The sequence below is a fragment of the Protopterus annectens genome, chromosome 6.part0 (assembly GCF_019279795.1).
Source record: "Protopterus annectens isolate FY-2018-M chromosome 6.part0, PAN1.0, whole genome shotgun sequence".
NCBI classification, from domain to species: domain Eukaryota; kingdom Metazoa; phylum Chordata; order Ceratodontiformes; family Protopteridae; genus Protopterus; species Protopterus annectens.
The window spans coordinates 490,199,773-490,215,047 of record NC_056737.1 but is presented as its reverse complement, the minus strand read 5'-3'; the positions used below and the strand labels follow the sequence as shown (position 1 = coordinate 490,215,047).

At 43.1% G+C, this 15,275-nt stretch overlaps 1 protein-coding gene across 1 annotated transcript in view; it reads right to left on the bottom strand.

The window, feature by feature from the left end:
* UBR1 (ubiquitin protein ligase E3 component n-recognin 1) overlaps positions 1-15,275 on the bottom strand; it is a gene marked incomplete in the record, with an annotated part of 4,571,807 nt that overhangs the window by 349,248 nt on the left and 4,207,284 nt on the right. Inside the window, 1 exon segment of the mRNA XM_044074213.1 lies at positions 3,763-3,840. Coding sequence (XP_043930148.1) covers positions 3,763-3,840 — 78 coding nt within the window.

The window sequence follows — 15,275 nt, the reverse complement described above, 5'->3', positions numbered from 1 at the left end:
TCTGAATGGGCTGAAGAGAGGATTTTGCAATGTTTATCGTGATACCCAGTAAACTTAACAGTTGAAGGAAAAAAATTCTGGCTTGAACAAGTAGATGCCTGGAGGGGGCGGTGAAAAGCCAATTGTCCAGGTATGGAAAGACCGGAATGCCCTGAAGTTTCAGGTGGGCCGCTACAACTGACATGACCTTGGTAAACAATCTGGGAGCTGTGGGGATACCGAAGGGTAGAACTCTGAACTGGTAGTGATTGGCTCCATGCCGAAAGCAGACAAAACTCCTGGATTGTCTATCCATCATGATGTGGTCGTACGCATCCTTGAGGTTTACAGAGCACATCCAGTCTTCCTCCTGCAAGAATGGCAGGATGGATTGTAAGGTGACCATCTGGAACTTTTCCTTGGCAGCAGACAGGTTCAATGTGGATAGGTCGAGAATCGGCCTCAAATCCCCCATCTTTTTAGGCACCAAAAAGAACCTGGAATAGATGCCTGACCCAGACTGATCTGGGGGAACCGGCTGGATTGCTCTTTTGTTTAGCAGCTTTTCTATTTCCAAAGCTGCCACCTCCCTTTGAGCGGGTGGAACATAAGGGAGATGCTTTGGAGGTAAGGGACTGGTCAGAAAGGGAATGGAATAACCTCTGGATATTATCTGAAGCACCTAGTGGTCTGACGTTATGGACTCCCACTGAGCTAGGTGCTTCAAAAAATGCCCCCCTGACTGCCTCCAGAGTGGAACAGTCGGGCAATCCCTCAGGGCTGCTGCGCAGGTCGATCTGATAATGGTTCCCATGACCCAAAATTCTTCGGTCCCCCTCTGCCTCTGGGCCTGCATCCACCTTGTCCCCCTCTGCCTCTAGGGGAAAAGGAGCCTTAAGTGTCCCAGGAATACTGAGTCTTCTGGAACCACATCTTCTTTTGTCCTGGAAAAAGATCTTTGAGGTTTAGAGAAGCGGATTCAGATGGCAGACAGCATCTTCCTGTCCTCCTCACTCTGGACTAGCGCATCTTGAATGGTCTTCCTGAGCAGAGTTGAACCGTCAAAAGGGACATTCACAAAGGATGCCTTGAAAGGTTCTGCAAACTTGCAAAGCCGGAGCCAGGCATGATGCCTCATGGCAACGCCAGATCCGGCCGCCCTTGCGGCTCCCTCAGTGGCATGAGAGAGTAGGTGCATGGATGTGTTAGTCACCGACTTAAGAGTGGCCATACGAGCGGAGATTGAACATTTATCCTTGGGCGAAAATGGCTCCAGGGGAGACTCAGTACTCTCTCACAAGGTTGCGCTGAAGTCTGATCACGTGGGCCAAGTAGTTCAGCACCTTTATAGCAAAGGTAGCTGAAGCATACGTCTGCTTTCCGAGTGGATCCACTGCCCTAGACTCCTTGTCTGGAGGATGGACCGAGGAACTCTCCTGAGCCAGTTCCTTTTTAGTGGCCACTGCCACCACCATGGCATCCACTGGAGAACCCTTACTCCATGCAGGCTTATCCACAGGTGGGCTCAAAATTTTGTTTGGCCATTTTAGTATAGGTTTTACAGTGTCCGGCTCCTTCCAAGCTCTGGTGGTAATGAGGTCCACCAAAGGATCAGCTGAGGGGGACACCCAAGAGGTAGATGGGCCTGCAAACGCCGCCAGGAATACCAACCCATCTGAGGAAGGCTTTTGGGCGGACCAACCTCCCTGCTGACACAGGATTTTCATTATGTTTCCAAATGAGACATCCTTGGGAGGTGATCTGGAGGAGCCTTCCCCTTCCTCCAAGTCAGTATCCTCTGTGAGGGACTCGGGGAGGGGGGGGGGGGTCCAAGGCTTCCTCTTGCACTTGCATTTGCAAGGAATCTCCTCGTGGGGGGGTCTCCGGGGAGGGCTCACAAACAGCTTCATATTCCTCAAGGGGAACCGTCTGGGGCTTATCAGACACAGGCTGTCCCTGAGAGGACTGGATGACAGAAGACACACTCAGCAGCAAGGGAGCAGGGACGGACTCCAAGGAAAGAGTGAGGGTTCTCGATCCTCCTGAGAGAATCCTCTTCACAATGTCGAAAGCCGAAGGAGAACCGGCTTCTCTAAAACTAGAAGAATGAGTAACAGTCCCCCTCGGATCCGACGAAGGGATTGGAGCCGAACCCGGAACAGACGGACCCAGAGGAATGGCATGTCCTGACCATAACGGAGCCGATGACACACTTATCCCCCCAGATCCGAATCCATAGGATCTGACATACTCGAGGGCATGGCCTGTGTTGAGGCTGGGGGAACCATCAGCACCGACCTCCTGACTCCGTGGCTCCTCAGGTCCATCGACTCTGAAACCCGGGGATGGATGGGGAAGGAGCTATCAGGGCAAACATCGGAGCCAGCAACACTCCCATCTGTAACGGAGTCTGTATAAACCTTCTCATCATCCAGTCCATGTCAGCCTCAGAGAGGCTTCTTGTAGATTGGGAGGATGCCACTGACACCGGCCGAGAGGGCCGATGCGTGGATGATGTTGAAGCAGGCCGAACCTCCTCCTCCAGCTCTGGAGAAAATTTAGGGGATTGGAGCTAAGGGGAAGACGGCTTAGAAGTCTTGACGGGGGTAGTGACAACTTTAATAGGAGGACCCAAAATATCCGGCTGATCCGCTGGTCTCTTACAACTCCTAGCTTTCTCTCTCTCTTTTTTTCTCTCTCTCTCCTTATGCTTTTCCTTCCTGGCCTCTTTGTCACCCTGTTTTGATACGGGAGTGAGAGTACCGGATGGGGGAGGAGGACCTGAAGCTGATACAGCCACAACCGTGGCCGTAGAGGAAGGAGAAGAGGAAGAAATAGCTTCTGTTGGGAGAAGCCTAGCTAAAATTAACTTAGTCCTGCGGTCCCGCAGGGCCCGTGGATTAAAGGCTGCACAGATTTTGCAGCCTGAAGAAAGGTGAAGAACTGCTAAACACATGACGCACAGAGTGTGGCCATCAGACAGAGCCAACCTATGGCCCCACACTGTGCATTTTGAGAAAGTCGGCTTTTGGGGGTCCGACATCTCAATCCGCACAACAAATAATACGGCTAACTAGAGCCCTACCTACAATCACAACACAGACAGCAAAGGCGGGAAAGGGAGGCTTGCACTAACAAAACCACAAAGTTTAATTTTTTTTTTCCCTAAATGGAAATCCCCAGGGGAAGAAAGGGAGAAGGTAAACACTACAAACGCACACTAAAACTAACTTTTTAACAGTTAAAGTAAGGAAACCCTACTCTACCTGCCTGGAGCTCAAAGATCACGTCTTGAGCAAAGCTGCGGCAAACGAGATCTGAGGGTTGGAAGGAGGTTGCAGTGTAGTATGGGTAAGGGGAGGAGCTTGGAGCTCGAATCTTAGCTTGGAAAGCTGCCGGCTCGGATCCATGTCAGATCCGAAACCCACAAGCTGATGATTAAATGACATTAACTACTTCAGGGCATAACTTCTGTAGTACATCTGTTGAACACGGAATACTGTACTTCTAAGTTTAAGATACTTAACTGGCAGGCACTTGAGTAATTAAAATTAAAAAATAAAAAAAAAAAAACAAAATGAAGTCGTTCATTCGCAGTAACTGCAAACTTTTGGATTACAATTTGCACATTGTTACTTCACAACACCATGTCTTCATGGGCATTACTGAAAATGAGATGGCAGAAAAAGTATGTTTCCAAATCAAATATATTATCCAATAAACCTCAGTGATGGATTTTTTTTCAAAATAAAGCCACATAAATAGTTGTTGGAGAACCTTTACCTGAAATGGCATGTCTGGTTAAGAAGACAGCTGTACTCTTCTGGGAGCTCCACTAGTTTGTTTATTTTTCGAGGATATCTATTAAAAAAGATAAATACGAATTATACAGGAACTGTTGTTGCTTAAGATATGATTAAGTAATATAATCACAGATGCTTCACATCATGAAATATTGTACTAGAAAATGGCTGTGGAAACAAGATACAATCTTTCCTTTCTTTACTTAATGTCTCTGAAACTAACAAATTTAGATGCAGTTAAACACTTAGCTTACTGATAATGCAATCTGTTATGTATTTTATTGCTAAATGCTGTTGAATCCATTTAGAGGCCCACAACAAAATTGTGATAACACACTGAAGCCTGTTTGTACGGCCAATTCTTTTGCGAAAAAAAAAATGAAGTGAAATATGACTGGGTCTTTCGTGGCTCAAACGGAGAGTGCAGGTCACCTCAGAGAAGCTGGTAGGCTATACCAAGTATAAGTAGTGTTGTGCTACATTATCAGGCTAGTTGAAGGATTTAAAGGTATTTCATTTTCTTGATTAGAAATCTTTGGTACATTTTCAGTTGAGCAATATGCTTGCATTTGTATACATCAAAGTGGCACCATATTCACTAATGGGTCTGATAAAAGAAGAGTACAGAGGTAGAATGACTTCTTTGGATCTTGAAGATATTTCCTTCGAAATTAACTGGGCCAGAAAGGAAGACTTCCTGACTATGGTGGAAACATGATGATCAAACAGTAGTGAAACATCTGGATATTCTATCAGTTCTGGCACTGGGTGTCATTTTATATGTGCAAGTATTCATACGTTAGGATCAGAGACAGGACCTGCCCTTCACAAAGAAAATGGACTGGGTTCTACATCAGTTAAGTTGCCCATGTCTGCAAAAATTAGTTTTGCTATGGTACATTCCATAGCTTTGAATACAACACTGGAGGAGCTGCTGGGTTTATAATTAATCACATCTGTGAAGGGAGGTCACAGTGGTGTTCTCCAGACATCAGGCACAAAATCTATGGATAGGCTGAGGTTGAACAGTTTAAGTAGAGGCTCAGATATGTTATACTTGGCACTGGTATGAATGCAAAATGGTATGCTGTTTTTTCCCAAGCAAGCATTATCTGACAGGCCTCAAAGTCTTGCTTCAATGTGATTTTAGGGGAAAGGGGTTAACAATGTGGCCAGATGAGGTAAAGCTAGCACTAAATGTGTCTGTTAATATAGTGGCTATATCCCTGGGATCAGAAAGTGTAATACTACTGTGGATGAGCTAAGTGCCAGTGCACTGTTAAACATTCTTATTACTTAACTTCCTGACATAACTGAAGAAACATTTGTAGTTTTCTTTGGAATATGGAATGACCTTAAGCACATAGTCTGCTTTACGTTTTCTAACAGTGCCTTTAAGTTTCTTGCTGGTATATTTTGATGAGGTTTTGGACTTTTCATTATTTTCCTTTTGTTTTACAGTTTACTAATATGGGAGTTGCAACAGAGAGGTTTATTCCTAACTCAACCATCATATTTAGGGTGGAAGGGTACTGAACTTTCTATGCAGTTGTTTAGGTACAAGTAAAAGTTGGAGCCGAATGAAGCAGCATGGCCCCTGGTCCATTTGTGGGGAATTTTTGAGAAATTTGCACAGATTTTCTATAAGCTGAAGCAGGTCTTCCATGGAGGAGTCCCAAAAGGTCTTATTTGGTAGTAAACTCTTTCTGGATGAATGGAAATATATGACAGGCCTTGTCTAAAGATTGTGTGCTGATTTCAGGAGGCTTTCATGAACTAATGGATCTCCCTCATGTACAGTCTCAACAGGGGAACCATTAGATGAACTGAGATAATGAAGCTTAATGCTCTGAGAAGGTCCGTTGTCAACAACTCTTAGCACTCTTCAAGAAAAATCTTGATGATTGGATGGGAAATAGGAAATTCACCCCGGGGATCACCTCTGTGGCTCTGCTCAACAGTGGCACAGGAAAATAATTTTCTTGGGTGGCAAAAGCCAGGGTACCTTTCTGGCTGGGCTTGTATAGGCCTAGTACCTGCCTATCTATCAACAATGAAGTCCTACTGAAACTTGCATGAAAGAAAGTCTCCACAGAAGCACGGTTGTTTTAGGAACATATCATAAATGCAGACATTCAAGTAGTTTCACTGCTGTAGTCCTTACTTTTTTTGGGATACCTGCCTGCATATACCCTGCAGCAGGCCAGTCTTCCATGCATCTATTCTTCACACAATTTCAGTTAAAGCTCTCCCAAACAGATGCATGTATGCTGACAGTACAAAGCTTATATCAACCAACACCATCCAAAGATCTTTCCTGCCCTAACAACAGACAGGGAAGGTGGCAGGCACCGCAGCTTGATGGAACAACCACAACTAACTTAAATTCGCCCTAAGCTGCCCTAATACTAATTCTCCAAGAAGATAGCCAGCAAACATGGGAGGGGATTGGCAAGATATTTAAAAGGAAGGAGAAATGAAGAGATACAGATGCCACCCCAACCCTAGAGCTGGTCTGAACAACCCTGAGGTCAAAAGAAGAGGGATAGAAGGAGGGATCTTGGACTGTAACAGTAAAACTACTCTAAAGTGTGCATTTATGGTATGCTCCTCACACAACTGTATTGTGTTCACCGTAGTATTCACTGTTGCAGTCCTCACTTCTTGGGAAGATAGCCAGACCAATGAGGTACTGGAAATAAGGACTAGCTATCTGAAAATGAGACACTCCAGGATACCAGAAGCAAATACTACCTTTGCTCCAGATGCTCCAACTGACAATGTTTGGGAAAAGTGTACAAGACGGACTATGTAGCTCCTTCAAGAATGGCCTAGGTCGTGACCCTTTACTGGAAGGTTGTGGTGGCAGTTGTAGCTCTCCAGGAATGCATCCTGATATGACCTGGGACTTGTTTTCCAAGATGCAGGTGGTAAAAGGCAGAGCAATGTGCAAACCATTTAAAATTATCTGTTTGTTGAAATATTTATCTTCCTTCTCTTTTACAAATTAGACAAATAGCTAATCAGGTTTTCTCAAGTCTTTGGTTTTATGTACATAGAATATTAGCTGTTTATGCATATCAAGGTAATGCAGGACACACACACCTGAATTTTGAGGCTCTGAAAAACAATGGAACCTGAAACCTCTGGTGAAGAGTTAGTTCAGAAACCAGAACTACTTGAGGCATAAAGGATGAATTAGTATTAAATGCCATTTCCTGATGGAAAACTGGGAAGGGTTTCTTACACATTAAAACATGGAGTTTTTGGGACTCGTTTAGCTGAGGTAACTGCCACCAAGAACAGCATCTTCTATGGGAACAGCTGAACAGGAGCAGAAGCTGCTGGTTCAAAAGGGGGCAAGCTGAAATTCTCTAGCATATGACTGAGGTCTCATGGTGGAGCAATTTGCTTTGTAGGAGGTCTAAGGTGGATGACTCCCATTTAGAATTGCTCAAGTGAAACTCTAGAGTATAAATGGAGTTCCACAGGCAGACAGGCTGAAATAGCAGAAGTATGCTCTTTTACACATGTAAACTAAACCAGATTTGTAGAGGTGTGGCAGACATTCTAGCACCAATGGCACTTGTCTTTCTGGGGTCAAAGTTGCTGGACTGGCACTAGGACAACTTCTTCCACTTAGCTAGGTAATGTTTTCTTGAACTTTATTTCCTAGTCTTCTTTATGATATTTGTACTTTCTGTGAAAAAATTGTGCCTGCTTAGGATTACGGCAAGGTCATCCAGGTTGTCAATCTCACTGTGGCCAGGCTGGAGTACAGCAGGTATGTTTGCTGAGACAATACCTTGTGTTTTTCTCTTGCCAGATTGATCAAGTGAGGGAACCAGTGCTGTCTTGGCCACAAAAAAGGGCTATGAGAATCAGTTTTGGCCTCTCTTCCTTTACTTTTATCAGCACTCCTAAGATCAAGGGTATGTAAGGGAAAGCATAAAGAAACTGACCTGTCTAATTCAGATAGAAGGCATCTGACATCTAGACTTCTGGAGTTGCTAGCTTTAAACAAAATGGTTTTAGCTGCCAACTCAGATGTGAGCCAAGCTGGTCTACATCCAGTACACCCCTATGTGTACAGCCAGTCTGCAGAGTAAGTAGGTGTAAATTCCTCTCTTCCTGTTTCCATACCACAGCCAAACAGCTCAGATATTGAGCAGAAATGTGAAAGTAGAAAGTAGTAGACTCCAAGTCAGAAAGGCCTCACCGAGACCAATGACTGGTGTCGAAACCATGGCCTTAAGCTTAATGCCAAAAAATGTGTCATTATCCCCTTTGGTAAAAACTCAGTTCCCACTAATTACCACATCGATGGGAGCACACTGAAGGCGTTATAAGAGATCTGGGGACACAGGATGACAGCAGCCTCTCCTTCGACCAACCACATTGCCACTGTGGTCAGAAAGTCCTTCTATGTGGCACATCTCATTACCAAGGGTTTTGTATCCAGGAATAAAGAGGTCATCATATCTCTCTATCTACTCTTCTCTCATTAGACCAATCATTGCATATGTCCCATTTGGCATGTACCTCACTAGACACCTGCAGAGGCCACAGAAGTACCACATGAAGAGGATCCTAGGCATTAAACATGTCCTACACAGACCGACTCAAAAGACTCCAGCTATTTTCTGTTTCAAATCACCTACTTAGAGGCAATCTTTGCTTGATTTACAAAGCTATGTCTGACCCAGCCCAGTTAGAAATGCTACATCTAAAGAAATCCCAATCCCTGCGAACCACAAGCTCCAGAGCACTCAACCTCATTACCACAATCAACAGAACATGCTGGAGAGACAGGTTCCGCACCCAGAGACTGCCCATGCTCTGGAGTAAACTTCCCATACATGTCAAGCAGAGCACCTCACTGTCTCTCTTCAAGAGAAATCTTGATAAGTGGATGGGTAATAGAAAGTTCACCCTGAGGATCACTCCAGTGGCTCTACTTGATAGAGGCATTGGGAACTAATGTCAGTCGACACAATGCCAGGGCACTTCTATGGGCTAGGCTTGTAAAGGCTCCAGGGCCATTAGCCTATTACATACCTATAAACCTATGAACATAACTGCTGTAGTGTTGTCTGTCTTTACTTGCAAAACTCCCTCATGCATAGTGGGGAGAAAAGGCTGTAGGGCCATGACAAAAGCCATCAATTTCATTTGTGGACGTCTTTGCCTTCTTGTCTCCCATGTCCCTTGTACTTGAAGATTACACATATGAGCTTTTCATACTATGACGGAGGCTGATGTTAAGTGCCACTGTCTGTTGTCATACCAGAGGGACACCCCTCTGCTCAGGGCCAATTACTGGGTCCATCATGAGATTTCTTTTTTTAGTGCATGGCAGCAAGGTAATCCTGGCCTGAGATGAAAAGGGGACCATCAAATGCATTCTGCCATATATCTTTCGATTCTTAGCTGGAATCTCCTCTTTCTGGATGGAAATGTGTAAGTGGTCCTTCGAAATCTCATGTTTCTTGAACTAGGAGGGCTTTTGCACTCAAATGTGACTAAGCATGCTCTCAGGAAAACATCTCTGAGAAGAAATCAGAGAGGCTTTCTCCCTGTTAACAGTAGTCATAGGTCACTAATACAATTCAGGATGAAAGAGCGTTCAAGGCATAACTCCCAGAAACAAGAAACGGTTTAGGTAGGGATAAATGTGAAACCCCTTTGTCTTACAAAAGGCTACCACTTGAGTAAGACATTTTGTAAATACTAAGGGTGCAGTGGACAAGTGAAAGAGCAAGGGGGTGAAATAATAATGCACTAACCCTTGCTGCACATGTGATTTGTGGTTATGAAACAGGGAAGTGTGCATCTTTCAAATCTAGGGTCAATGTGAAATATTTTGCTGAATGAGTTGTAGAAGCCCTTGCAGGGTTAGCATCTTGAACTTGGACACGTTAAGGACCTTTTTTAAGAAAAATCCAGACTGGGCCTCCAAGGCCCCTATTTTCTTGAAACAAAGAAAAGACTCGAGTAAAACTTTTTACCTTCCTCCCTTGAGGGTAATTTTGATTTGGCCCTTTTGTCTACTAGGTTTTGCAACTGTTTTTTGGGAATTAGTGAAATACCTCAGAGCTGAGATTTTTCTAAGAACTGAAGGCCGTACTGGTTTCTTACAATGTTTAGCATCCATTTGTCCTGGGTGACTTCTCTGCACTTTTTAGAAAGAAGGATAAGCAGTATCCAAGTTTTAGAGGGGACATATCTGGAGAAGGGAAAGGGGGTGGGTGGGCTTAAGAGAAGGGGATGGGCAGCTAGGCTGAGTCATGGCTGATCACTCTATGGGTTCTGGCCCTGAAGGCCCACATGTTTCTCTCATTTTGTTTTGCATTCCTTCTTACACATTATTTCCTCTCGTCTGATAACAGTGGGCTCTTTGTATGAGACAGGAAGGGCAGGTCTTGGCAAGGAAATTTCTGATATACTAAGGCACAAAGTTTTGAAAAGTCTGTGACTGACTGGGAAGATTTACCCCCCTTCCTCCGGTTTCTTAGAAACCTAGTGAGCTGAGGGGTCTTAAAAGAAAAACCTTATTTCACGGGACATTATGGATCTCACTATTCACACTGTCTGGCAAAAGCATGATCCTAAGTCAGGCACATCTCCTAATAACAGACCCCACAGTTGCTACTCTGCATGATGCAGCCACAACATCACAGCTACATTTCTTAAAGAGTGCTTACCAACAACTTGGAAGAAAAGATCACACAAGTTGGTAACTCTTGTCTCAGGATTTTATCATCAAGCCTCTCTACCTTAGATCTCATTTGCTCCAACAAAGTTTTCTGATAAGAAAGCATTGTGGGACTAAGTTTAAACCAAGAAAAAAAGGACAGCAGTGATGTGAAAGTACAGTTGTGCAAGTTGCACTTATAACAGTAGATGTTCAAATGTATCTTTGGCTATATGGGGTGCATCCTGACCAGAATACAAGAACCGGCCAGTCTTCAAAATGCTCTGGCTCCTTTCCACTCCTTCAGCAGTCAGACTGTAGACAACTTCAGGATTTTCTTATGCAAACAAAAAGAGAAAGCTTACACATATTGAAACCCCAAAAATGATATTAGCATAACTTTTTATTGCAACAACTAATTATATACAGTGCGTGTGTGTGTGTGTGTGTGTGTGGGGGGGGGGTTAGAGGGTAGGTGCAGCTACTACAGCAGGGAGGAATTTGAACATCTACTGTTATAGCAACAGCAACTTACACAACTGTACTATGTTCACCATTCTCACTGCTGCAGTATCCTTTGGCTATTTGACTCAATTACCAAAGCTTATCCAACCCAGGAGGTGGAAGGATAAGGACCAGGGGCACCTGAAGAATGTTCATATAGCAAAGACAGTTCTTCTCCTGGAAAAGGAATCCAGTATGTAATGCTTTGTAAAAGTATCGACACAGGACCATCTAGTTGTCTCTAGAATGCTTTTAGAGTCTACTCCTTTCCAATATACCCACAAAAGAAAACAAGGCCCTATTAGAAGGTGCTTTACTCCCTCCTGAAAATGTTTTACCATTGTGGGAGTAACAAGAAAATATATAGTAAGGAACATCCAATTGGAACTGTCTGAACTGACATAGGTTGTCCTTTTCCAGCCCCATACTAGGAATTCCAGAGCTGTACAGCTTTCCTAAAAGAGTTAGTAGTAACAAGATAACATCCAAGTTGCAAAAGCATGATCAGAATATATAGAATCTATCCCCCAAGTCATTCAAATTCTGAAAGAAATGAGGGTGACAGATGGCTAGTTTCAAGGAACACACTGAAAGTAGTAAGTTCATATATGGAGAATTTTATTATACAGAAAATCCTATATGCATGGAAAAGCAAAATGGTTAACCAGCCCAGACACTCTCTTGCAGATGGAACAAACAACCAGTTACACCAACAAAAAAAATGAATCAAAATCAGCCATAATAGCTCACTCAGATGGGCAGACATAACATCCCCAGCAAAAAAGTAAAGATCCCAATTAAGTATCACCTGAATAACAGATGACCTTACATATCAACAGATAAATGCTTTGCAGAACAGTTAAAGCAAGGTCTGAAATGAAGAGAAGATGTGAGGGCAGACATGCTGAAATGGCTGAGAAATACCCCGTCAAAGGAGTACACAGGCCATATGATAGTAACACACAAATGTTCGAGAACCACCGGAATAATCCGCATAAAGTCCAAGTTATAGGTAAGACATCAACTAGAAATTCTTCTCTATTAGTTAAAATAACAGCTTAGCAGGATTTTGTGCCTCCTTTAGTACCTGCTGTACGCCCTCATGAAAAAGGTGCATGAACATATTAGAAATAAATAATCCACAGTCCATTGACACTGTTTGAGATTGGAGTATATCAAACTCTATGTCTCGTGTGCACTAATCTAAACCGTGAGGAAGCTTGTGATAACTGCCACAGGCCAATTCTATAAGAAGGGAGAACCAATGCTGCCTGGGCCAGAAAGGAATCACCACGATATGTTTTTTGGAGAGTCCTGAATCTTCAGAATGGCTGTGGATATCAGTGGAAAGTGTGGAAATGCAAACAGGAACATTCTCAACCAAGGAGATGAACATTCATCTATTTTGTAGGCCTGCTTGCACCATACAGTCCAGCTGCAGAATTTACTTTGCTGTCTGTTTTTAAAGGCAGAGAGATCTATTTTAAGTGTTCCCCACAACTAGATCCATTCCTTGAAGACCTCCCCCCATTCAATTTCCATTCATGAAGGTCTGTCCTGGTCATGCACAGCTAATTTTCCACTACATTTTGCTCTGAAAGTATGTAAGATGCTTGCAGGATTATACAATGTGGTACAGCTAATTTTCAAGCCAGTAGCTTCAGGTTAGTGTGCTCAATAAGTCATCAGATCAGTAAGATACAAGGTATTCACTTGTGATCTCTTTTAGCAGACATACCCTTTGCAATTAACAATGGGTAATCAGTGAGAAAGTGTGATTTTATTTCATGCCAAATTCTAAACACTTGCTATGAGTATATTTGGTGCTTCTTGGCAGCAAATGAAAATTTACATAATACTGTGAAACCTGTCGGTGACACTTCTAACTACAGCAACCCATGCAAGTATTTGTACTGATTAGCAATATGTAAACTTGCATAAATATCATATTTATGCAAACAGGTCAAGGACTGTTGTCATAACAGCACTTTAACACTATTCCACAGACCAAGTCAGCACATGTTCAGGAATGGCTTTCTGACCTACATGAGTTTGTCAGTAAGTAAGAAATTATGCCAAATGATGAATATATGCCATATTAGTATTTCTGTTAAAATGTTCAGTACAGAATTGCTAGTACTACATGATATCAACTGAAAGATTACATAACAGACGATTCTTAAATAGAACTGTTGTCTGTCTCTGCTCTGTAGACATTTCTACTTTGTCAGCAATAAAATACACAAACATGCATAAATAATATGCTTATGCAAATAAATGCATTGTATACTGTAGTAGCATTTTAGAACAGCAATTCATAGAACAAATAAGAACAAAGGTCAGGAATGGCTGGTGACACAAATGGAATAGTCTGCAAGTAAGAAAGCATGATTTTTATGTCAAATTTTGAATATGTGCCATATTAATATTTCTGGTAATAACTTGACTCAAGAAGACAGTATTTGGTGGTTTGTGGTAAGGAGTCGCAAATACTCTCTGCAAGGCTGGTCCCAGTGGTTGAAAATCTACACAGCAATTGATGGACTGAATGACCACTTGCGAGGCATCAGAATGATCCTACTCAATTTGTCCGCTAGAATGCAGTTTTCCCCGGGATGAGCGTAGACAGGATATTCTTTACTGCCACACCCTCATGGCCTCTTAAAATGGGAGAGAGGATTGGGTTCCTCCTTATTTGCTGATGTACCAGACCACAGCCATGTTGCCCATCTGAACTGAAATCACACCTTTGTGGAGCAGTCGTGAAAAGCCTGTGATGTCAGAAGGACTGCTCTCATATGTAAAACACTGATGTGCAGATGGGACCAGCTTCCCCTCACAAAGTTTCTTCACCCCTACTGAGAAGCATCTATGACCACTGGGGCCCATTGGATAGGGAAGTAGAAACAGATGCCTTGAGGAGGCATAGTTTGACATCAGCCACCGTGAGGTGTGACAGCTTCACTAGGGCCCTTATAAGTCTAGCTGTGCAACCCAAACATGACCAACACATTTGTTTTAAATACAGGATGATTTACTGACTACCTCTGTCCATCAGAGGCATAGAAGCCAGACCACAGGTGAATTTCTGATTACCCATCCATTGGTCTGAGTTGCACTTAAATAGGGATAGGAGAGAGCTCTGCTTCACATGGATGGGGAGCCTGTTCTAGAAAATGGGAATTCTATGTGAAGCACGTTTCTCCAACATGTCCTATTTATGTCACAAGAAAAATTTAGGTCTTTTAATCTAGTAGTTCTGACACTGTTTGTTTTGCGGATGTGCCAGGCAAAGATCACTTCTCAGAACTCTGTATGATACTCAGTAAAGAGACAGGGCTTTGAGACAGTCAGAGTGGGACATTGTATTTACTCCCTGTATTATTTTTATAAGGAATCTTTGTGGACATTTCAGTTGCTGCATGTGTCTGGTTAGGTATATACACAGGGGACATTATACTCTATGATGGGTCTAATAAGGGCTGAGTACAGTGATATGATGACCTCTCTGGGCCAAGATTTTCTTACTACCTTGAGCACACATTGGTAGATAACTAGGTTATGATCTACACGAGTTCCTAGATCCCTGACTTAGTGAATCAACTTTTAAGGGTGCTTTATCGATGACATACTTACCCAGGGTGGCAGGCTTCCCAAAACGTACTATAATGCATTACTTGGTACTGAGTTTTAAGCCATGGCTTTAGCACCAAGCGTTTGTCTGTATTAGATCTTCCTCAAAGGCGTTCTCATCTTGGCGAAATTCAGTGACTGCTCCCAGTTTGCAATCATCTGCAAACTTGGTTAGCCAGAGGCCTTTGACATTGGCTTTGTCATCAGAGAAGTAGATGCCAAAGAGAAGTGGGCCTAGTGCAAGCCTCTTTGTGAAGGTGGTCCCACTGATTCTAACCTCCTGAGTCCTATCAGTGAGCCAACTGGCAATCCAGACATTATAAAGGAGTTTATATCTATTTCCATAAGTTTATTGACAATGCCAGAGTGGAGTATTGTTTCAAATGCCTTAGCCAGATCTAGGTAGGCAGTATGCACCATTTTCCCTCTCATCCATTGCCTTAGTAACCTTTTTAAACTTGCCCACTAGAGTCAATAAGCATGACTTTCCTTTGACAAAGCCAGTCTGAGATGGATATATATATCCTTGCTGATCATTTCTATGACAATTTACTCCATGGCTTTGCAAATAAGACTTATTTTTATTTATGTACTTATTCACAGTTTAACTGGGAAAGTCCATTGGGCCAGAATGAACCCGTTTTCAATGGAGGCCTGGGGAG